Source organism: Sturnus vulgaris, chromosome 13 (assembly GCF_052056855.1).
Source record: "Sturnus vulgaris isolate bStuVul1 chromosome 13, bStuVul1.hap1, whole genome shotgun sequence".
Classification (NCBI taxonomy): domain Eukaryota; kingdom Metazoa; phylum Chordata; class Aves; order Passeriformes; family Sturnidae; genus Sturnus; species Sturnus vulgaris.
Genome location: NC_142255.1, coordinates 10,696,020 through 10,720,589, shown reverse-complemented (window position 1 = coordinate 10,720,589; position 24,570 = coordinate 10,696,020). Strand labels below are relative to the sequence as shown.

The window sequence follows — 24,570 nt, the reverse complement described above, 5'->3', positions numbered from 1 at the left end:
TGTCCAGCCATTACTACTCTCTTAAATTAAAATTAGGTTAAGAGAACTTCCATTTAAACTAAGGTTTTGGGTACCATTTTAGGATATTGGTGATGCTAATGTGATGCAAATAAACAGGATGTATGGGACAAGTGACAAGCGCAAGGTGTTCAGCAGCCATACTGCAACTCTTGATAAGCTGGGCTTAGGCAGTGCAGAGGCCAAAGCACACTGTGCCATGGGTGCCTGTACACCTCATCCTCCCTGGAAGGTTTTAGTCACGAGCTTGTTCATCTCTAAGTTCCCAGGTGAAGACAGGAGCTGTAGTTCAGTATCAAGCACCTCAAGCTGGGAGCTTTTTTGGCACAAGAACACATACTAGTAACAGCCCTGTCTACTCAAAGTGCTTTCACTATTCTGTTTCATTTTTCCATTCTCTAAATAACAGCAGGAGAAAAAGTATTAATGGAAATCTGGTACAGCCAGGGTGACCCTCTGGCATCTCAGTTTAAGAGTCCAATGAACTGTCACCCACACCTCCTCAGGCAAAAGGAATTCTTCATGACCTTTCACTCCAAACTGTCCATACCCTCCCACTACCTGGAATCTGAACATCAGCTGGATCTAGTTTGTTTCCCTGAAGTTTTGACAGTGCAGTGGACCAAAGGCAGATACCCTTTTACTGCTGCTATTTTGTATGAATGATAGTTTTTATTTGGTTTGTGTTCCATTGGGTGCAGCAAGCCTTGGCATTTAGAACATCTGTACCTCACATACAGCAGGAAAAAAAAGAGAAAAAGCCCTCTTGACTTTGAAACATAAATGTGACATCAGTCTGCAACTGCTGAAACCAGAGCTACCTTTGTGGGTGGCTCTGTACTTTCTGAAAACAGCTTTGTAAGCCACTGCAGGCAGAGGATACTACCATTCATTAAAGTCATATTGGCAATCTGTGTCTCAAAGTCCCAGCTTAGTCATGCATTTAAGTGCATAATTTCCTCCATATACTAATTATGCACATATTATGGGTATTTTCCAACTGATATCAAAGCTGTCTTGTGCACTGCAGATAAGAAACGTCAACATGAGCGTGTTCTGCTCCCTGCTCCTTTCTCATTAATGTGCACCACATTGCCTCTCTGTGGCTAAATCTCCCTCACTTCCATACCTCATTTTTTCTGTAGCTCCTGATCACCCTGTTAGCTCTTCAACACCTTCCCTGCAGTAGGAAGAGTTAAGCAATAACAAGGGGACTTTATGCCTTCATATAGCAAGTACAAAACTGGCTCAGGGCTGTGTGTGATGAAAAGTTTTACTCCACAGCTTAAGCCTCTGTTGAGGAAACAACTGTCCAACAGGCCACTTCTTAGAGAGGACCTATTCTGTACAGGATGAGAAACCTTTTACAGATACTCTGTAACCACATGAATATTAGCAGAAAAATTACTGGTGTAAGTACCTTGGGCCTTCTGTGTCAGCCAAACCCTTGTGTATGAAGGAAGGACAGTTTATCTGAAGAAATCCAGGCACCAACCACTCACAGCATCTCTTTAGGCACTCAGGACTTCATTTTTATAGGTAAGCAACTAAAATTTTGGATTTCAAGCATTAACCAGAAGGTATCTGGGAGCCTTACAGGAACCCACTCACCAGAGAATATCTTAGCACCACTGTAAAACAGCACTGTTTTCTTCCTGTGGTTCCACAGTGATTATGAAAGACAGACAAAATTTTCTTATCTTCAACTGTTGGCTTTTCAAGGCAGTGTCACAGTGCTGACAGCAAAGTAGATCCAAACATGGTCAGGAGCAGCCATTTAATCATCTTTCACTGACAAACTGGAGTTTCTTTTTCCAGTTATACCATATTTAGTAACATATAATGAATTTCATTAACATGGAATTTGACACTGTTGAATTGTGCTTATTCTTGCTGGCATAGTAAGATTAAGGGTATTTATTAATCTCTTAATATTTTTTGTCTATACAGAGTGGAAGCTACAACAGCACCAGGTAGTCCAATATGGCAGCAGCACACAAAGGCATAGTACCATGTGTGTGGGTTACAAGTTATCATACCACAGGTTAACTTGGAGCATAGCATTGACACCCTATAATTGTATAAAGCTGCTCTGCAGGAGATAAAAAGACATATTAGGTTGTGAAAAAGACAAATATCTTTTCTATATACTGACCACAGGTGTAGGCAGTATTATGGGACAGTCAGTAAAGCCTAGCAGGAACATCAAGGAATAAGATAGCCAGAACTGAAAATACCTCCCCATCCCAGATTTTTTTCCCAAGGATGCAAACAGTGCTAGGACTTTGCCAGACTACATGAAAAACAGTTGATCCTGCTCTGCTTGCAAGTTATTTTACTTCTGATATAAAAAAAGAAACCATAAAATGGTATAAAGTCAGAGCTGTAATATTTCTTGATTGTCTTGATGTAAGGTCTTCACAGCCTACAATATAGATTAAAAAATTTGATAATTTGGTATTATTTCTATATTTTATTTCAGTCAAACTCAAAAAACCACCAAACCCCACAATGGAGTAAGAGCTTGCACAGAAGAGAGAAGACTTGATGTAAAACTGTGCTCTCTAGTGGAGAAATTTCATTCTGTGCAATAAAAGTTCAAGCCATGCTGATCCATCCACTTTACCAACAGGTTTTCAATGCAGAGAAAATACCAAGATTTTCCACAATATGAAAAGAGTGTAAGTGCCCAGTTCAACATCTTTATTATAACTAAGATAGGCTCATACTGAATTACATTATGGATTACAGGTACATAAGGTTTCTAAATATAGAACAAAAAATACCTAAGCCCTAAGACATGTGTTTATGTTTGTTAGATTTTTTTAATGAATTACACTTTTAATGTATTAGCAAAACATTTCTTTTAAATGATGTTGCACTTTATTATGGTTCTATATAACAATATATAGTCTGATGAAAATAGTTTAGTTCCACAACAGATAGTTCTACATGGTTTACATGATCAAAACTTGGATTTTTGTCTAAATAAGTGTTTAATAAATAAAATTCTGTTCATTTATTTTTAGAGAAGAACTAAAATAGTCACCAACTCCATTACTTCTAGTTGCACCACTAATTTTAAATCTACTGAATGGGTCTTCAAGAAACCCTAACTTAGGTTCAATGTTTTTTCTTAGAGTGTTAACAAAACACAGCCCATTTTCTTCGTGACAATTGCTCTATCACTATTTTTTCTGGGCAGGTGTAGATGACTGAATGCATTAACACTGTATAATAGCAGATGAATTAGAATCTATTCTTTCAAACAACCTGGCCACTTTCTGCTTCCTCAACACTGTACAGAATTTAGTTCCTTTAAAATCTGTATATTAACCATACTGTTAATACTAGGCTGTTAGAGTGTATCTCAAATTAGAAGACAGAAACATAAAAGACTTGTAAAAGCTAAATGTATAGTTAACCACACTAATTTTAAAATACATTAAAATTTGGTGTGCATTCTAATCCAAGAGTAAGGATGTAGCAAGATATGGACATTAGTTTTGTCTTATGTAGTTACAGAATGTTATGATCAGCTGTTGACTGTTACAAAAAGCAATACTCCCTCTTCCTTTTTGGACCTAAAAGATAAAATATGCAGGAGGGGAAAAGCTATATTTTTGAACATACAGAAACACAGAGCTACCATTCATTTTTTAAGTTCCCTAGTATACTCAGAAAAGACAGACTAACAATTCAGCAAAGCCCAGCAGCCTAGATTTAAGAAGTATCACCACTACAAACAGAATCATACAAGTTAAAAGCTTTGCCAGCTATAAATTTTTTTAAATGGAAAAATGTTCATAACTGATCTGCTGCCTAGAGCAAGGACAGAGTTTGCTGACCTCCAGCATAACTTGTGCTGATATGGCAACAATTTAAACACTTGTAATTAGTTCATCCCATGAGAGCAAGCAGATTTCCTGTTTCTACAGTGATAGTCATGCAGAATTTTGAGCTGAGGAACAATTGTCAGTGATTGGGTAAGAGAAAAACTTAGTTCTGCTTCAGCAGTTTTGTCATGTCACTTAATAGAAAGATGAATAAGAAGTAAGTAATAAACTGTACTTTGAATATGTCTAAATATTTATGGATATTTATTTAAATATTTATGAAGTGCTGGAACTCTGCAAAATGCTGTTTCCATTTAATACTCTTCTGCACCTTTTCACAATATTCTTTATATGTGTGTCCTTCACATGGCTGTATCACTTACACCACATGCAAGAAAAGATTAATTTCATATAAAACAGTCTTGAAATTAAGGAGCCAGAAGACAAGGAAAATATCCCTTGAAGTCCTGTGTGGTTACTATTACAGAGAGGTAACAAAGAGAGGGATCTTAAATATGTTTAGTTTAAAATTCAATGGTAGTCATGCAAAACTAACACACAGTTGTAAGCATATTGTAGCACCACTGGAAGTTAACTGGTGGGTACAATTAGCTGTGTTGCAGTAATAGCTGCCAGTCACAGCAGTGTGTGTGCATGGGTGGGAGGCAGCCCAGTCACTGAGGGACACATCTCTTGTTCTAAGCCTCATTTGAGAGTCAGAACGTTTGCAAAAGCTCCATTTTTAGATAGAAAAGTGTTATCTTGGCAAGGCAGAAGTTTCACTGTGTTTTGCAGACTCAGCTAACTATCCTATATTAGAGTTCATTCACTATCAAAAGGCATTAAAAATACCAAAGATTTATGCGTTAGGTCGTAAAGAATCTAAAAAACAGGTCCAAAGTTATCTGACAGCTACAAGGTCACACTTAGCAACTCAGTTTAGCCCATGTAAGAAGTGAAATCATGCAATACCTTCCAATTAAATACCCTCTGCATTTCCTGAGAGGAGAAAAAGACAGATGCCAAAATCCCAGACAATTCGTCCTGACTTCCAATCCCATCTTATATGACAGCTTTGAGAGGCTTCTGGGATAGAGGTAGGAAGTCATCCTTAGTGACAAATTACAGTTGCTACTACAACACTACCATGACAGACCATTTTAAGGATAATTTACAATAACTCCTTCAGAAGATATTGTGCAAAGAACACCAAAGCTTCTACTGACCCATTTTAAGTTCAGGTACTCTCCCTACTCCATGATAACAAGGTTTTAGAAAATATGAAAGCACAGTCCAGGGGGTCCTCATAAGACAGCAGATTTCAGCCTTCTCTCAGTTACCTATATTTCAACAGTTGCAGAAGTGCCATTTGTATAGCCACCTTTAGACTTCATGTGGTCCTGAATTGACATAGCCTAGGAAAAAAAGTTTATTAGAACACACATCTTAAAAATTCTGGTTTCTAGAGCAATTATTAAAGGCATCAATTTGAAAGGGCAGCTGGGCCATATGTTTACAGTGCTGAGTCCTAAGTGTAGTAGGGAGAAATAATAACTAAATCCAGGACTGTTATATAGTATTTAAGCCAGTGTTTGAGATGCATTTTGCTATGCAAAATCCACTTATTCTTACATCCCTAACCCTGGCACAGCTTTGACTTCAAGGTGATTTGGTTCTAGTATCAAGTGCATCCACAGAATCTGTATCCAAAAGGTTCTCATCACGTGTAAAGATACTGAGGAAATGAGCACTTCCTGCTCAGAGTATCTCCCACAGTTTATTTACAAACCAAAAGACAGTTTTGTTCTGATGCTACTCTATTGATTAAAAAAAAAACCAACACCCTCAACATTTTTCTCTCTTTTACAATTTTCTAGTATTTCATTAGCTACCTTCTCTACAGGTTACTGAGGGGGTTCTGTGCCTTTCCCAGAGGTGCACACTTACTGAGGGACAGTCACTCTCATGTACAGGTTACTGAGGGGGTTCTGTGCCTTTCCCAGAGGTGCACACTTACTGAGGGACAGTCACTCTCATGTACAGGTTACTGAGGGGGTTCTGTGCCTTTCCCAGAGGTGCACACTTACTGAGGGACAGTCACTCTCATGTACAGGTTACTGAGGGGGATCTGTGCCTTTCCCAGAGGTGCACACTTACTGAGGAATAGTCACTACTCATCTCTCCGGCCCCGACGTGTGCGGTGTGTACAAAGTTCATTGGCTCTCCAATCATATTCCGGTCCAGCCTCCGACGCCTCTTCTGTGAGAAAAAAAGATATCTTAGGTCTCTATTTAGAAAACATCTGCAGCTTTCAGCCAGCAACAAGTAGCCAAGATAAAAATAGATAGCCACGACTGACCCCTAATGACACCTCATAGCAAGAGGGCTGAAGTTTCAGGCTGTTTGCAGTAAGACACAATGAAAGTCACTTTTATTACTGCTAATTGAATTCTAGCAAAAAGCTTTCTTTACTGTTGGGAATCAGGGCCTGAGAACTGCAAACAGTCATACTGTCTAAGTTTCTGGCAAAGAACACACAGTTCAAACACAGCTTAATAGGACTGGTTTTAGCTTTTTTAACTTTACACAAACTAATCAAAACAACAGGATAATGAAAGCCTTGCCCATGTTAATGGAAGACAAAATTTCAAATCTGATAAAGGGTGGCAGTTGTGCATCTACCTACCGGTGGGGGCTGTTCACCATTGCACCAATTAAAACAAACCAGGAATTCAGTCATTATATTTCTCAGTAGGTAATACGGTCTTGTTAAGTGTAATTCTCTGGGAGTTTGAGCAGTACAAAGACCAAGAAGAGTGAGCTTAGAAAGGAATTGCTTGTGCAGGTTCACTGGTAGAGATCACAGAATGTATCTGATAAATATACCTGCAAAGAGATTAATATTCAAAGTTATGTTAAAATACATCAAAGTTTTGTAACAGTTATTGAGCAATAGGCAGTTCCTAAGAGTAAACCAAGACTGTTACATTCTTAAACATACCTGTAGAGGAGAGAAGCATCAATTTAAAATTGCTATGTTCATGTCAGAAATCATGGTTAAGAACTCTGAGTATTTACTCACAGGAGTTTTGGAAGTTCTTCATAGAAATGTAATAAAAACAATGCTAGAATTAAGTCAAGTCTCGTTTAACAGTCTGTGATCTGGTTGTAAGCAAAGCTAACCAATACTTATGAATTATTTATTGTTTTGTGAGAAACCAGCTTTGAACAGATTGGCCTGTCAACGTTTACAAACTAAGGCCTTACATATGATACAGTTATTCTACTTAGCTAGGGAAAAGCTCAAAGCAAGGAACTTTCTACAACTCCAAATAGCCCTTACAAGAGAAAAGAAGAGCCTTGCATACCAGCAAGAGAAACCATTCATCAGAGCCTAGAGCTTCCCAGAATGTATAAAAATATTAACATAGCAATCCTGAACTGGAGACACAACCAGGAAACTCACTGACTCTAAGTACTGTGACACCAGGAGACAGCCCAACTTTTAGCAGTTTACTGACTTTTTTTTTAGATGTATCTTCCTTCAAAGCAAACCCTGAATTATAGAGTAGCCTTTGCTATCAACTTTTTCATACCCCAGATCATTAAAACAATATCACATGTTCATTTTAAAAAGTTTTTTTTTTTTTTTAAGTTTACAGCTTAACTGAATTTAAACAGTATAGTTTCATCAATTCAGTCTTTCTGAATCCCTGCTAAAGCTTTCATAACAAACCAATATAAGCTTCCTCCTTCATAGGCATTTTTTCTGGAGTCCCACAATTATGTAAGTAGCACATCTATTTCTTTCACCGTTGTGGTTTTCTAACATTTCTCTTCAAGCAGATTTCTTACATTTCTGTGATTTATCTTTCAAATCATTTGTTACGTCTGCCTCTTTGTTTTAAGTAGTCTATACAATATATTTCTGCAGAACATCTTCAATTATTTCAGTTTGTCCTAGGTGGTTTTAATACAACTCCTTTTCTGCTTCAATTATAATTTTTCACCTTATGCCCTCACTGTGGTCTTTATCACCACCAAAAGGGACAGTGGTACACACAACCACGAAAACACGCAGAAGTCAAAGCTTTTGCCAGCACTTCCCATTAGCCGCAGATATTTTGGGTTTGTTACATGTTAATGAGACCACATCAAAGCTAAGATTTTCCCAAGTGTGTCAGGGCACAGAGATCACCTATTAGGAAAGCAGGCTGGCTGACACGGCACCGTGGCCATCCCAAAGGCAGAGCTGAACGCCTACCGTCCTCCTGCAGTCCCCCCGTGTCCATCTCCCTCCGTGCGGCTCCGCGCGTACCTCGCTGCTGCTGCTGCTGCTCCCGGAGAGTCCTCGCAGGATGGTGTGTCCTCATTCAAGCGCTGGCACACACCCAGCTCCCGTCTTGGCAGCTTCAGCACATTTACAGTTCATATTCCTGGGTTATAATTAGTCCTGTTGGCTAAGCAGGAATGCTCCGCTGCGCTCCCATGCCCTGCGGCGGCTCCTCCGCTCCGGGAGGTGCTGCACAAGTCTCCTGTGCGCTTCACGCGTCCCTACAGGTGTCAGAAACGCAGAGCGGAGACCAAAAATAGAGCCCTGCTTTGGCGTCAGATTTGTGCAGCCGTGCAGTTTTCTCAGCACTCCCCATGCAGCCTGTGGCTCACTTCCACCCCTGCGGCAGCTCTGCAGGTGTCCTGCTGGCACACAGCGTGCTGAACGCCTTCCTGTTATCTTTTACATCAGAACGCTTCTTTTCCTCTGCATGACTCAGAGAATCATCCCCCAGGACAGGAATGTTTGTGCCCGGGCATGGGACACCACCTTGCTCCCTGAGACTCAAGGTCTCCACACTAACTAGAAGAATTTTAGAAACATCTTAACATTTTCAGGCTCACCCAAGACAAGTGCAAGCCAACAAGAATCCCCGAACCGAGGAGAAAACAACATTTTGTCACAGTTGGCACGCAGAGCAGAACAGGACAATATCCTGTTGTTCTTTCTCTCTGTTTTTCACCATGGCAGCAGTATCATCGGGGCGAGGAGACAAAGGGCCTGGGAATGGCTAGCACGCGCAGACACGGATGCTGGATGTGCTGGCAGGATGCACAGCCCTGCTGGAGCCCAGGGCCTTAAAGTGCCCCAGAGCTTTGGGAATGTTGAGACAAACTTCCCTGAGTGTAACCATCAATTTCTCCTACCACTGCTGTGTATTAAAAAGTATTCAAAGTCTTTGTGTGTTTTACTTATGAAATATCAACTAAAATATTGGCCTGAATCAAACCAAGAGAACCAAAAACCTGAATCTTTTCATAGAGAAGGGAGACATAGTAATGTTGATAAATAACATCACTAAACATATTTATTCTTCCCAACTGGCCTTTAGACTCAAGGTCAGATCATACAGAATCCTTGCCTCAAGCTGCTAGTGCAGGACAATGAGGGTACAGTTAGTGAATATTGTCACAGGCTGCCATCCCCCTGCCCCAATTCAGCATTAAACTCGGATTACAGCTGGGCCCACTTGTCATTTTCATTCCAGCTCTGTCAATACCAAGTTCATGCAAGGAGCAGTGCATTTCAGCCTTTCTAAAAACCATCATGCTTTTAATTTGTTCTTTATCCCTCCTTTGCTTATTTGACATAATGCTAAAATCCTCAAACAGTTGTAGGTTTGCATATTTGAATGACAAGGTGTGGCAAAAGACAGCAAAACTTTTATTAGTTTTGAGATGAAACTTGGAGAGTGCATCTTGCCTGGTAAAAGATAAAGAGTACAAAACAATTACTAAGACTTTGGAAGAATCTTGGGGCTGAACAGCTAAAATCTGCTGTAAAGTGAATTTAGCTGCTTGCAAGTAGCATCCTGGTCTTACCAGTATATGTACAGATTACAGGGATGCATTCCTCTAACTATATAATAATGCTACTATGTATCATAAATGTATATATTGGTTTACCATCCTGGAGCTTCACAGAAAGCTGAGAAAAACGTTTTACCTAGGGTGTGTAGCATTTTTAACCTAAGAAATTGGGGTGTAGTCTATGAGGACATTCTTCTTCCCAAAGCTAAGTAGACAAATATATTTTAAAAATAACTCTTCAAAACCTAACCAACCAATCAACCAAAAAACCCCAAACCAAACCAAAACCCACCATCACCACCAACAAAACAAGAAAAACCCCTTCACACATTAAACCCCCCAAACCACAAAGGCAGCTCCTCTATTTTAAAGTGAAAATTCGCTAAATGACCTTGATCTTGAAAACAAAATTTATTTTCAACTGTGTCCATTTCCCTTCAAATAAGAAGAAAAGCCAAGAGACCAAATTATGTGTTCTGTTTGGAAGTGAAAAACAACTGCAAAAGAAATCAGCTAAGGTTTTAATCAAGCAACTGCAGTCTTACCAGGAAAGTCAGTAAAAATAATGAAAAGCAAGCAAATGGTTGGCAACACACCCACCCCCCATAACCTAAACATATTGAATGGATTAAGTGACTTGTCAATGATGAAATTTAATGCTACTAAAAAAAAGGCTATGATGATAAATTTCTCTTCTTTACAGAAGGGAAAAAAAACAAGAAAAGGTAAAGTTCCTCAGGCACAGCCGAGGAGCAAACATGACGGCCAAGGAAAAGCATGTAAGGGAAGCAGGAAAAGCAGGAATTGCCCTCATTTAGAGAGGGCTACAGGAGAGAATCCCTCCGTGTCGATTTCCCGGTCATTTTCCTCGGTCCCCCGGGGCTGCGGCCCGGCCCGAGGACACGCCGTGCCCTTGACCGCAGCGATGCTCGCGGGGCTGCCGCGCCCGCCACGGCGCCAGGGGGCGCCCCGCTCACCCCGGCGCTCGCGGCCTTCCCGCCCCGCCGCTCCCTCGGGAGCCTGGCGCGCCCTCACGGGGAGCCACGGCCCCAGCGTAGCTCATCACCGCAGAACCGGGCCGGTGTCCGGAGAGGGGCCCAGCCGAGCCGCCGGCAAGCCCGAGCGCCCGACACTGCCGCGGCTCCGCCCTCGCGGGAGGGGAGTGCGCGGCCCGGCCCTGCGCTGCGCCGCCAGAGCCGTCAGGGGGCGCCAAGCCCTCACCATTCCGCCTCCGCCCTTCCCCGGCTCGGAGGCTGTCGAGCGCCCCCTAGCGGCCGCGCTGTAACACGGCCGGGAGAGAGTGAGCGCGCCCCAGCCAATCGCCGTGAGCCGTTCGCGTCACGCCGCTTCCTATTGGCTGCGCGGCCGAGGCGGCCGCCCAATGGGCGCGGCGGAGGGCAAGGGGAAGGCGCGCGCGCGCGGACACCGCCCCCCTTTGCGGAGCGCGCGGCGCGGCGCGGACCGGCCCTGCTGCTGCTCTGAGCGACCATGGCGCTGCCCAGCAGTTGACGTTTGGCTTCTCCCCTCTCCACCTTCTCCTCTTTCTCCGGCCCCTTCCTTCCCCCTGCCCGGGTCCTGGCTCAGGCACGTTGACGGCCGGTACCGGAGACACCGGGTCCCCCCCGCCCCTCAGAAACAGGCAGTAGGAGTCGGGCCGGGCGGCCGCCGGACGCGCCATGAACATCATCATCGGCATCGGCGGGTGAGAGCCGGGACCGGGCGGGGAAAGCGGCTCGGGGTGCGGGACGGGCACGGGTCTCTTATCCCGGCCCCTCCCGGTGCCGCAGTGGGGGTGGGGGGTGGACGCGGCCCCCACGTGGCGCTTCCTGACGGCCGTGCTCTCGCCGCAGGGTCACCAACGGCGGCAAGACCACCCTGACCCGCCGGCTGATGCGGGCCCTGCCCAACTGCAGCGTGGTGCACCAGGACGACTTCTTCAAGGTGAGCGGGCCCGCCGGTCCCTGCAGGCCGCGGGAGGGCGAGGGGTGACCCCCGCGGGCTTCCGCCCGCGCCGCTGGCGCGCTGCCCGCCCTGCGCCGCCCTGCCCGCGGCTCCTGCGCTGCCTGGCGGGGCCGTGCGGGCCCGGATAAGCCTGAGCTAGAGCGGGTCCCCATGGCTTTCCGCGCAGCGCTGGGCTCGTGTCCGTGGGAAGATAGAGGAGCAGGCGGCTTTATCTGAGCCTCGTACTGCTGGTTTTATCTGCATGCAGAGGAACCTGGTGGAGGGTTAAAGTTTCCCTTTGTAGCTTCAGGGTTTGGATCTTTAATCTTGCTTTAAAATGGGTATTGAGTTTCTCAGTAACAAACTGGCTTGTTTTTTTTTTTTCTTGTCACTGTTTCAGCCTCAAGATGAAATAGAAGTTGAAGATGGGTTTAAACAGTATGATGGTAAGCCTTTCCTAGTGTTATCAAAGCATAACTCAAAAACTTCTGAGTATTTTGATTCTTTATGTGCACTGTTGTGTAGTGACTGTATCACTAGATGGTATTTAATTACTGCTTAATGATAGTTGTCTGTTTTGCCTTAGTGATTAGTGCACTAGATATGGAAGCTATGATGAGTACCATAAATGCTTGGATAAAAAACCCTGTCAAGTTTGAACGTTCTCACGGGATCAACAACACATTGGATGCTCAGATCTTGGAAGATAAGGAAGGAGGAGATGAAACAATCCACATTCTTATTGTTGAAGGCTTCCTACTTTACACCTACAGGTAGTCAATTGTGCCTTCATACATTTTGATTTTTACATTATTTTATGTAATGGGCAAACCTCCAAGGGAATAAAAATGTTCTAAACCAAGAGTTAGCAGCTGGCATCTGCCAAATGTAGATGTCATAAATCTAAAGATCGCTCTAAGTACAGGAAATGGATATAGTTTTACTTTTCTGGGTTTTGCTACTAATTACTTGAGGTGTAACCAAACAGATGTCTCTTTCAGGCCACTGATTGATGTGTTCCACCATCGGTACTTTCTTTCCATTCCATATGAAGAGTGTAAAAGGAGAAGAAGGTAAGTTTGCTTTTAGGTGAGAAGCGATAAAGGCAAATGTAGCTGCTGAGTTAGAAAACTGTAGCTTCCTTCACCAAACTGACTTAAAACTTCCCACCAAGCTACTGTGTTGTGAATGTAATGCTCAGTTTCTGCACACACTTTTCACTAGGCTTTCTCCCGTCTCAGTCTACCTGAAGTTTTACATTTGGCTGTGTTGTTGCACACATAAACTGTTCTTACTGCAAATGAAAACTTGAATTACATTTCAAGAGGAATAAGCAGACAGTTATTTTACCCAAAGTTCTGCTAAACCTTTTAAGAATTTATTCATCTATATTTAGATCAGTCTGTCTTAAGAACTCCTTTTGCATTTTAAACACTTAGGACCTGTACATCAAATTTGAATTTATTTACATAACTTGATGCTTGCAGCTCTTGCTAACTACTAAATTTTGATAAGCTCAGAAACCAAACTAGAGTCAAGGGGTTTAGGCTAATGTGTAGAGAAACCCAATGAAGGATCTGTCATTTTCCTGACCTGTTACTAGACTATTTATGAGTAACAATGCCTTAAATTACAGTTCAAGGAATTACACTGTACCTGATCCACCTGGATTGTTTGATGGCCACGTTTGGCCTATGTATGTAAAGCACAGGAAGATAATGGAAGAACTTGGAGTTGATGTGGGTAAGTCTTTAATGACAAAAGCACTTTATGAGATTGCTTTTCAAACCTGTGCAATACATACTGGTTAGATGCATGAGAGGAGGTGAATGAAGCAGGTGGAGGGAGTATATTTCTCTGATACCAGCTAGGTACATGCTTTTTAAATTAGGATCTGGCAAGCTTACAGAGACATTCTGTTATAGCTCTTATTTTACTTCTTTAAGTGCATTTGGATGGGACGAAATCAAAGGAGGAGCTGTTCAATGATGTGTATGGGCAGATCCAGAATAAGATTGAAGAACTGCTTAACACCCAGGTATATGTTCATGCTTGTAATTCAAAGGCAAACCTTTTTAAAGCTGTGTTGGAAAAGCACGAAGCTGTAACTTGAAATGTGTTCACATCTATCTTTCTGTTTAGAAATAAGCTGCTGCTAACTCTTGTGAATGAAGATGATCCTGTTGCTCCACGCTGTCTATCTGACTGCCTCTAAAGTTCCAGCTTCTGTGAAGACTCAACTCTCAAATTCAACCCTGTTCAACCTTTCCCTTGAAAACTTGAGTTCTATATGGTCATAATTAAAAAGCACTTCCCCCTTGTCTGTGATCCTAAATTGTGCTTCAGTGTAGTGTGTGTTCTCAGGTGATTCTTTTCATGATGTTCTTAGTGTCACAGGTTAAAACATTATAGTGGAGCTCATGTAAAGTGGCTCAACTATCCTAGGAGGGTGTGTGTGTATCCATATACACAGAAACTGCTTTGACTTCTTTGCTTTCAAAACTCTGCACACATTCTTATATTAATTAGGCAGCAGGTATGCTTAGAAATTAGAATTGAAACTCTTTAAAAATAACAGGAGATTTTCAGGCCATTTTACTAGTACTGAATCACTGTTAAATCCAGTGCATATATTGATCTTGGATGCAGACAATTCAACTTAGGGTCAGGAAGAAAATTTTACATAGACAATAGCTTTGAAAGTATTAATTGTAGCAATTCTATAGTAATCTGAAGGGTAAGGCAAGGTCAAATTCTCCTGTGTAAATACAGAAGTAGTTTAAGGCCTAAGTTTACAAAAAAGTAGGGAAAGAGCACTGTGAAGGCTTTAATCCATAGTAGGAGGAAAAGTGAATTAGTGACCAAAGCTTGATTTAAAAAAAAAAAAATTAAATGTCTACCAGGTATTCCAAGAGGGAAGATATGTATTGATCCAGTGTGAAGCCAGTTCACTTCTTTGGAATATTTTAAGCAATGCTGAGAACGAGTAGTTACTTCAAGCCCAGATGCATTAGCTTCCTGACAGGAGCTGGTCCTCCCCAGTATCCCCTGGAAACAGAGAAAGTTCTGTCACATACAACTGAAGTAGGGCTGGGGAAAAGATTTTTTTTTTTTTTAATAAGATACTGTACTATGAAGAGATGAGCATTAAGGGGTTGTTCTGATCACAACTGAGGATGAACTTTGCTTCTCTTCTAGCAAGGAACTAAACCAGAACAGGTGTCTACCTAATTGTTTTTCTTCAATACTTACTTAAGTAGTGCATTCCAATAGAGCAGAGGCATCATATCAGCTTTCATGTGGTACATGGTTGCTCTCTCCTTACTCTGGTCAATGGGAAAGGTCTCCAAAGGCTGAGCATTGTAGTCAAACTCTGCCAGAATCACCTTGTTGTAGCCTGTTACCAGTGGGCAGGAAGTGTATCCATCATACTGCAATAGAAAATACCCAATTTTCGTTATTCTGACCAAAGCCTAAAGGCTGACGTTTTGCAAGCCATGGTTAACATTCACATTTTAAAATAACCTCCTAGGAGGGTTCTGCATTTACAGTGCAAATGCCAGTGAAGTTGGAAGGCTGCTAAGTCAGTTCTGGTTTATTAACCATAATATTAAGGCACTATTTCAAATGTAGATCTGCTTAACAACATTGCTTAAACTGGACCTAACCTAGAACAATAGGACGTAATGTCATTAATGGTTATTGTAACTAGTGGAGCAGGTGACCAGCGGATCAGGATGAGAGCTGGTGTTTACTTCAATAAGCCAATAGGATCTTTAGTGAGAATTTCTAGAGAATCACAGGATATTCAGGTTAGTGCCCCAAGGAAGCCATGTCTAAAATAAAAGTAAAGGTTCAAGGAAAAATTTGAACATATTTATAGGCTTAACAGCTGTAGTACAGAAGCTTAACTCCTTAAAAGATCATGTCTGACAGGAAAACAAGTTGGCAAGAGTGTTTCTGAAGCAGCTATTACCTTTACAGTGTAAGTAAATCACTTGCACTGATGAAAAACCCTGACTAATCAGCCTCTAACCTCTCAATTCAGAAGTCAGGGAATCAAAGAGGTAATACTTCTAATGGCAGTATCATGAACTGTGCAATTCCATTACTACTCTGACATGCAGCAGGTAAACATCCAGCACCACAACTGCAGAGGCAAAGCCCTTCCTGCCTTCTGGTTCACACACTCAGCTGTTTGCAAGACTTCCTGCATAAGAAGGGAGAAAACATTCAGGAGAATTTCTCCCTAAGACAAGAACTGTCCTAAGTACCTTTTTAACTGGCATCTCGTTCTTCATTACCAGAGAAATAGTTTTATCAAGGACTCCAGACTGTGCAGCTAAATAAGAAAGAAAAATAAATGTAATAGGACTGTTTCAGCCAGCAATTATTGTCATTATTAAAACAAACAGTAGTAGCCAGGCATTTTATTGGACAATTCAGCTGCAATTGAACTTACATGTAAGTTTACTGTCCCAGATTAAAAGAAAAAAAGGACTAATGCTTTGGCCTCAGTGTTTCAAATATGCTAAAGCTTAATGAAACTTGAGCTGATTTTTTCAGCCTATGCCCATTCTCCTATGATAAATTATACCTGCTCAGTCTTATCAAACACTGAAGTTCTGGCACACTAAAGTTCTGTTTGAGTGCTGTAACTGTAGACCCATTTACTGAAGTAGTTAAGTACTCCATTCTTTCATTACATCAATAACATCCTGTATACCCTGGGGTTTTTTCTACTCTATTATTTGCCTTTTATCAGTAGTGAGACCATACACTTAAAGTGTTTTAATTGTGGAACCTGTGGCTACAAGGCCAGAACATGGAATTTTTTGATAGTGACTTATCAGTTAGTGTGGCACATGCACGAGGAGCTAAGATAAAGCAAAAAAGTTCATTACTGAATGATGATGTAATACAAGAATAGTTCATTCATTATATGACATTCTGTGAACACAAGTAGAATTGGTTCATCTATGAGGCATCTGGAACAACAGAACTGTTGGGTTAGTGGCATCAACATGCTCTGTAGCTATCTAGTCAGCCCAGGAGACTCTGGTCTTTTTGAAAGTTCAAAACTGAAGTAATGACCTCAGGAATAGCAAACTAAACAAAGACTTACTGTGACTCCATTCTTGTCCTTTACACACACAAACATACACATGCAACTTTACCTACAGCTGCAGCAGTTTTTGATGTTGGAAGGTTGGTGCAGTCTCCAATACCAAAGACATTAGGATACTTTTTATGTTGTAGAGTCTCCTTATCTACATCCACCCAGCCGCCTTCATCTGAGACAGGACTGTTGACGAGTACAGCAGGTGGCCCCATTGGGGGTGTGACATGAAGCATTTCATACTAAACAGAAAGAAAAGGCACTCCATGGTTAGTTCATCACAGCAAAATCTATCTGTTGGTATAAGGCAATAAGCACAGCATGGCGAGAAGGTTTCTTGGGTTTGTGTCTGTTTTGATTTTTTAAACACAAGTATATAGAATGAAAATCTGTTCTCAAATTTCAAGTGCATCCTTTAATTAACATGAACCTTATCAAGCAATTCCATCTGGAGACAATTTTCCTTCCTCCATACACACTGAGACATTCTCATGGCATACAGGACTCCAGGCATAATTTATGAGACATTTTTTCTTATCTCCACCTTGGTTTCAAAATTTTTAATATTCTGCTAAAGTTAGAGAAGAGTGCTCTCAGGGGGAACAGCAATACACAGCGAAGCAGACCGTTATAACAATGTAGAAGTTACTTTGCAGTACACAAGGAAGAGAAATAGAACCAAATGAAAGGTCTGAAAGCTCCTGACCTGATGAACTTCAGTCACTCCTGGCTTGTCCAAGTTTTCAAACACAGCTTCGTGCTTGTCTGCTCGAACTTCTATGAGGTTGCGCTTGTAGTTAACAGTGAGGTTCCTGTCCTTTACTACTTCAAGCAATGCATCAGCGTATTTCTTAACACCAAAAATCACACCAAGTGAGGTGTTGAACATGATGTTGGCTTTGGAACGTTTTCCAGTCTGCAGGAGGAGATCCAATTAGCCTTTTCTATTAAGAAACTGTGACAAGAAGAGACAAAAGAACTGTGCTGCACTACTAAAGAGCTGACAGAACTATTCATGCAGTTCAATTATTAATGAATATTTAATTAATATTTCACAGCATGTTAGAAGGTAGACCCTTTCAGTATGAGGTACTGAAGATACCTCACACAAACGACTCGTGAGAAGAGGTGGCTGCAAGGCACTGAGGAATGCTGTATGCAGGTTAATTCTTGAAGAAGTTTAGTGTTAAAAAGCTTTCTGAAACATTCACTTCTATGCATTATTCAGGTACTCATCCAGGAGGTAGCTCATGAAACTTAAACACATATGAAGCCTGATACTTCCACCTGAAGCTGTCTTTTGCTTCCAGTAAGCTTGCTGTAACAGCCTGGCTAAGACTCCTCCTGATGCTGAGACAATGTGCCCCAAGGAGCAAGCATAGCCACTTTTCAGACTAGCAGACAAATGGCAACAGGTATTAAGTACTTAAAGTAACAAGATTGGCTTAATTCCAACCAGCTTTATTTTGGTGCACCACATGAAGTTATAAATTAGGCTGAGAACAGTTTTATCTGCAGAAGCAGGGCAAGCAGTCCTTTAGTATGAAATTCTGAATTGAATTTCTGAATTCTACAAGTTTCTCTGGTATTAAATATGTGCTAAATATTTATGTACAATCCATTTACCTGCATTCTTTATACATTAAAAATAGAAAAAGCAACTCAGTCACTTTAATAGTCCTGAGTCACAGTACTCTCATGTGGTTTGTATTTATTTTAAAGATAATAGGAAACCCATTAGAACAAGCCTCCCTTCCAACTATGAGAACAAGCACTGACAGAGAGAGTAAAAGACTTACTTTTCTCAAGTATGCATCTGATAAATACATGATCTTCTGAGGAGCCCCTGCACACTTCACTGGAGTATTTGGAAAAGTGAAGATAGCATTTCCTTCCTTAAAATCTTGTAAAGCTCTCCATGTTTTCTCTACTGTCTGGACTGAATAATTGGAACCTATTTTAGGGTGATTAAAACCTTCAGGCAAGCCCTTAATCTAGAAAAAGAGAAATTAAGGTTTCAAGTACAGATAGCAAAAGTTTTGTTATCATTGACTAATACTAAATACAGACTGAGAAATAACTATATATGAAGTTTCTATCAAAAAGGAAGTCCGTATTTACTTGCTAGTTGGTATTTTTAAAAATAGGCCTAGCAATAAAACAGGTATTTCCTTTAGAATTTAGTATATGATTTAGGAGATGTAACATTTAATGAAATTACTTTGGTCGGCAACATGTGAGCATAAGTCTTCAGTGCAGACCCAGACCCAAGTTTTTGCAGACTGAAATTCAGAGTAAGAATGTATAAAGTCACTGCCACAACATCACAAGTAAAAGTAATGCAAAAAAAAAAGCATTATGAAAATTTATGAGGTGAATGAAACTTTTCTGTAGTCAGTTGCAGATACCTGTATTTGCCTAGGGTAATTTTATTTTAACTAATCTGCATCCAGTAATTATTTCCCTATTACTCCTACTATGACCTGAGCATCTGCTTGTGAGGAAGGAAGTTGTACCCATTTCAAAATAACGAGTTGCAGAAATTCTGTGAGCATATGGAGTCATGTTACATGCACTGCAATGTGTTTAGGACCTTCCAGCCTGCACCAGAAGTACACTGCTGGTGAGGAGAAACCATCCCTCTTTTTCAAGTGTCCACTTTTGTTTTAAAGTTACTGTGAGTTTTCATTACAGAGCGTGATTAACTGTGTTACATAGCTTCCACTAGTGAACACCGAATTTACTTTTATCAGCTTGTACTAAAGCAATAGATATGAGGACTGAGAGGAGGGTCACTGAATGTGCTACAACTCCCTGTTCCACTAACCTAATCACCAGAGCTTATTTTGACTGTAGCTGAGGCCAGCTCTTGCTTGACAAACATCTGGAAAGCTTTTCAAGGAGATACTAAAGTATATTGTCAGGTACTGCATCATATTCAGGTCAGGGTAAAACCACAAGAGCCAAATTGCTCAGACCTCTCTTTCCTTTGTGTTTTCCTCCTCCAGCACATCACTGTAGTCATTCTTGCACCAACATTTTCCACTGTGTGAAGTGCACAGGAAATGCTACACAAGGGAAAGGCCCCATGGCATGAGCCTGGTATCTCACCTGGCTCCTTTTGAAGTGCATCCTTTAAGAAAGGTGAGGGTAGATCAAATTCTGCAGGTCAGATTTTACTGACTGCTCTGTGTTCCTCGTTCTGTTTACATTATGAGATGCTTCAGACTACAGTGAGCACACTTTATTATCTCATTTTAACAGGCTGCCTTAAAAGTTCTAGATTTAACTTGCTGCACCACCTGCTGATATTGCCACAGAGATGCAACAAAGTTGTCATAAAAGGCTTTCCCAAGGGTAATTTGGGTTATTACACAGGGATCTGTGGAAGGAATAAAGTCCTTAGTCTGTCTTCTAGCTCTTTAATTCATAGTGTTCAATACCTTGCAGTAAAAACAGTATTGAAAAGCCATTTACTTTAATGAATGTACATGATGCTATTAAAATTAGAAAAATATGATCACTTTAAAACAAATACCTTTTCATAATGCAGACTAATTCCAAGAGCAATTATCAGATACTTGTAAGATACCTGTTGTGTAAGGAATAAAAAGTATTTTAGACAAAGGAACCAAAACATTACCTCTAAGTAAACTTCAGTTAGCTGACAGCAACAGAATCACAAGGAAGGAGATATAGGCAGCATTAGTAACATAAACTAAACTCTAAGAATTCTAGTTAAAATGCTAACTGCATTATGAGTTACACACACAGCCTTTGTTGTACACAGACCCAGGTATCTGGAGCAAAATATTCTCTCTTTTCTGTTCAGTTCACCATAAAGAGGGCAAAGGCTTATGATAAAAGTATTTTAAGGTGATCTTATTCTAAACTAGTTATCTATCACAACTTTTATTAGAAAAAGAGTTTAGGATCAAGTACATAAGACTAATTGGAATTTCCCAGCCTCCTAGATGCTTGAGGCCTTGCTCAATAAGCAGTTCTAAGGGGATCTGTAGGAATTGGACAGGCAACCCATGACATAAAATAAGAAACTTTTTTTTTTAATACATTATTACCTTGATATCATTCTCCAGCCAGACACAGTTCTTATCTGGATCCAATGCTGTAACTTGAGATTTGATCCACTCAACACCTTTAGGAATTACACTTCCCATTGGACGTGCAGAAGCTGCCAGCTGCTTGGCACCACCACCAACCAGGGTCCACAGTGGCTGATAGTAATGAGTCTGAAATAAAAGTTCAAATGGACATTTCAAAACGGTTTAAAGGGACTTAAAGGCATATCACTCCAAATGGGAGCAATGTACTCTGAACATTGTATTATTCTTAATAAAAGAAGCTGTATAAATAACCAAGATTTTTCCATGACAAAGTCGCAGGGATGCATAAATCTCATGAAAATGTTGTACAAAACCTTTTGAAAGAGGCTTTGTTTGCTTACTTTCCACAGCTAAAAACATGGGCCTGGAGAGGGATGAGAATCAGACCCATCTGGTCACATGTAAAATACTTATTTCTTTACAGTGCTTTACAGCAGAGGAAGACTCACCTTACTCGGCTCAACAACAGCCACATTTTCTGCCCCCACTCTCCTCTTCATGCGAGCACTCATGGAGATTCCACCAGAACCTCCACCCAACACAAGTACTTCATAATAATCCCTGGCAGCACACCTGGCTGCTGTGTGCAAGCTGAAGGAGCTCATCTTCTGCATTCCTGGTTTCAGCAACCACACACCAGAATAGAGACGGGAGCAAGAGGACACTGCTCCAAATGGTGACATCTTTCATTAAGTGGGAAGCTAGGAGATAAGGAAAGGCACCAGTAACAATTATAGGAGGCAGAAATTATATTTATTTAAATATAAATATAATATATATTTCAATTTAAGATCTAGAAAATATATTTAAATTTAAATAATATTTTTAATAGTTTTCAAGGCAAAAATTATAATACTAAATTCTTCTAGTCATCAGGCAAGAATTACAACTGTTTCATTTATTTACTCATTTATGTTACTGACAGACCAGAGTCAAAATTACACCAGAAACCTCAAATATTTTCAAGAATATCTTCCAATGTCAGCTTCGAAAATTCTTCACTACACTAGATGTAGTTGAACAACTCATTCTGTACCTTTCTGTGTTATCTTGACATCCCTCATGTCTATGTACCCTGAATTCTTTATAATCCCCCATTAATCCTTACAGTTACAATTTGGGACAGAGAGGTAAAAATCTCAGAGGCATCCACTGTAAAAAAAATGTTAATAATTTTGTTTTACAGGTTTCCAAGATGCAAACATTTTCTTCTCATCCCCTCTCCAGTCAGAACAAAACATCCAACTCCACAGTAAGTCAGTTCCATTTTAGAAGGCTGTTTATCATCTGTGCAGGCAGCTATTTAAAACGTGGACCCCGTTCACAAATCTCTTTTCCCTTTCACTCTAAGGCTGTTTGTTTGCATGTTTTTAGAATAGGTCTGTTTAACACCGAAGAAAAAGCACTTTAAAGAAATCACAGTTAAGACTGAGCAGGAGAGCTCAGTATCTCAACTAGAGCCTAGAACAAGCACCAACCCAGGCCCGGCAGTTCCTGCAGACACTCGGGACAGCTGAAGCTCCTTCCCCTGCAGGGCACCTACCACAGGCTGAGCTCCTCAGACTGCCTTCATCCAACCAGCTCACTGAAGAAAGTCGGAATAAAGCTCGAGAAGTCCTACTGGCAAGAAGTACAGATCATTGCGACTATTCGTTAAACAGCTGGCCACAGAGCAGCAGTTTGAGCATTCCACCCCCGCACGTATGCGAGCCGGACGTGCAGCTCCAGCGCCTGCGAGCCCCTCAGCTCAGCTCAGTTTAGCTCGGCTCAGCTCAGCTCACAGCAGCCGCTGCTGCTCCGCTGCCCCCGGGGCCAAGGACCCGGCCCTGCAGTGGGAGCGGGGCCGCGACCCTGGGGCTGGGGCACGGCCCCGTCTGCGCTCGGCGAGGCCGCTGCGGCCCGCAGGCTGCCCCGCCGGCACGGCCCTCCCCTCCCGCCGCCTCCCTGCTCGACCCGAGCCGAGCCGACAGCCCCGCTCCCTCACGGCAGCGCGGACCCCCTGGCGCCGCTCCCGGCTCCGCACTCACCGCTGGTGGCGCCGGGCAGGGCGGGGAAGGAGCGTGCCGCCGGCCGGCTGCGGCAGGAGCCGGGAGAGCCGGGGCGGGGCTCGGGGCCCCGGGTGCTGCCCGGCCGCGGGCAAAGGCCGCGCTCCGGCCGGCCGGGACAGGAGGGCTGAGCCCCCGGGCAGGCACCGCTGGCACCTACAGCTCCAACCCCGTGCTTCCCAAAGTTTTGAAACGCCAGTCCTAAACCTGGCCCCCTGCCAATCCCGATCGAAAGCCAGCTGCGCGCTCGGTTTTGGCCTCCATCCCGGGCAGCAGCCCAATCCCATCTATCACAGAGCACAGGTCACTCACATCGCCCTGACCGACACCAGAATCACGACCACTACAGTAACTGCGATGGAGTGACCACTGATACTTCAATATCTGAACTTTCTCAGGTTACCTGTAAGCACCAGCCCTAAACTATAATCTAGGAACCCTTTTCTATTGACAGAAAACCAGCAAAATTATAAAGGTTAATAAAGTAACACCAAAACACTTAATAGATCAATAATTAATAATAAATGAGCTCTCATGGAGTGCATCCCCCAGTAATAGGCAAAGGTTCTCTTTTCAAAGAGAACACCCACAGTTCCTGGATTTTACTGGACAGAAAATATACTGGAAGAACCCACAAATCAGTATCTTCAAAAGCGTGACAAGGAGATCAGCCATTTTCGTTAATACAAGAGACTTCTCTAAAGAGAAAAAAGCCCCAGGATTTATAATTACATCCTTTAAAATAACTAAACTGTCCATTTTTATAATTTTTATGAGTTTCTCAACTTCCTGTTTCCAGCTGCCTTTGGATAATCAGAGTGCAGCCTTTTTTCTGCATTTTTTGTTCTAAGAGGTTGATCCTCACCTCTGTTCATGAGAAAATTGTTGGGCTGGGTTTTTAAACATGTATTTTTAGGATTGTCTTTAGACATTGCAGTATTTTCTTTAAGCCCCCATGTATATTTCCCCACAAACTGCTTACAGAGATAGCCTGCAGTTTTAATTAAAAAAAATCACTCAAATGAATTTCGAAACTCGGAAACATCTCACAAATCAAACATGAATAAACTGCTCACCTGTAACACAGAGGCCTCCAGCAGCTGCAGGGAGTGCTGCCTTAACCTTTCCAAAGTCCAGGCAGGATGAGAGGCTGGGAGCTGCTGTGTGAGGGCTGGGCACACACTGCCTAACCCTAACCCTGTACTACCACATTTATCTACTCCCTAAGGAACTTTTCATAAAATCAAACAAGACTAAGTGTACACAGCAATAGGATTGCTCAAGCCAGCTCTGCATACTGATGCAAGCACACATTTTTAGATGTCAGTATTGTTAAATTCATCCAATGCAGCATTTACTTTTATGCATTAAGACTTAAAAGAGTATTTGGTAGAACATCATATGGAGATAATGAATTGTAGTTTTCACTGAAGTAATTTAAGAACACATTAATAGAAGTTATGTAAACTGAACAAACTTCATCCTATATATTTTTATTAATTTCCCCCCCTTTATAACAGAAAAGTCATTTAGCAAAATTAGGTCCTTATTCATAGAAAACCCAGATCTTACCATGCTTTTACAGGAAAAGTTAATCAATTACATTTTTATATATTCCTCAGGTA

At 41.7% G+C, this 24,570-nt stretch overlaps 3 protein-coding genes and 1 long non-coding RNA gene across 9 annotated transcripts; 2 read left to right on the top strand and 2 right to left on the bottom strand.

Annotated features, from left to right (window-relative positions):
- Positions 1-2,706: 2,706 nt before the first annotated feature.
- On the bottom strand, positions 2,707-8,907 carry LOC106860065 (CDC42 small effector protein 2-B-like). Of its 2 annotated transcripts, none has more exons than XM_014887730.2 (4): positions 8,119-8,907; positions 6,541-6,740; positions 6,012-6,113; positions 2,707-5,269 (listed from the first exon to the last, which is right to left on the bottom strand). In XM_014887730.2, the coding sequence occupies exons 2-4, from the start codon at positions 6,592-6,594 to the stop codon at positions 5,195-5,197; spliced, it is 231 nt and encodes a 76-aa protein (XP_014743216.1). In that variant the 5' UTR covers positions 6,595-6,740; positions 8,119-8,907; the 3' UTR covers positions 2,707-5,194. The 2 variants fall into 2 exon arrangements, with proteins under 2 accessions (XP_014743216.1, XP_014743215.1); XM_014887729.2 differs by having other exon boundaries at positions 8,173-8,907.
- Positions 8,908-11,169: 2,262 nt separating this feature from the next.
- On the top strand, positions 11,170-13,826 carry LOC106860064 (nicotinamide riboside kinase 2-like). The gene is given in 9 exon segments (XM_014887728.2): positions 11,170-11,418; positions 11,567-11,657; positions 12,058-12,103; positions 12,244-12,430; positions 12,659-12,730; positions 13,294-13,367; positions 13,370-13,400; positions 13,604-13,695; positions 13,800-13,826. Coding segments are annotated over 7 exon segments (522 nt in total). The 5' UTR covers positions 11,170-11,392; the 3' UTR covers positions 13,396-13,400; positions 13,604-13,695; positions 13,800-13,826.
- A 408-nt stretch (positions 13,827-14,234) lies between these two features.
- On the bottom strand, positions 14,235-24,162 carry SQOR (sulfide quinone oxidoreductase). 5 transcript variants are annotated; one of them, XM_088172549.1, is made up of 11 exons: positions 24,022-24,162; positions 22,444-22,517; positions 21,350-21,601; positions 20,856-21,026; positions 20,315-20,368; positions 18,576-18,770; positions 17,483-17,692; positions 16,835-17,018; positions 15,932-15,999; positions 14,910-15,088; positions 14,235-14,705 (listed from the first exon to the last, which is right to left on the bottom strand). In XM_088172549.1, the coding sequence occupies exons 3-11, from the start codon at positions 21,581-21,583 to the stop codon at positions 14,648-14,650; spliced, it is 1,353 nt and encodes a 450-aa protein (XP_088028675.1). In that variant the 5' UTR covers positions 21,584-21,601; positions 22,444-22,517; positions 24,022-24,162; the 3' UTR covers positions 14,235-14,647. The 5 variants fall into 5 exon arrangements, with proteins under 5 accessions (XP_088028675.1, XP_088028676.1, XP_088028673.1 ...); XM_088172550.1 differs by having other exon boundaries at positions 22,444-22,520; positions 24,022-24,153; XM_088172547.1 differs by lacking the exon at positions 24,022-24,162 and adding an exon at positions 22,928-23,148.
- Positions 22,032-22,520, top strand: LOC148222241 (uncharacterized). Its single transcript, XR_015806517.1, has 2 exons — positions 22,032-22,152; positions 22,275-22,520. It is a non-coding gene; the product is annotated as an uncharacterized LOC148222241 (long non-coding RNA).
- Positions 24,163-24,570: the final 408 nt, after the last annotated feature.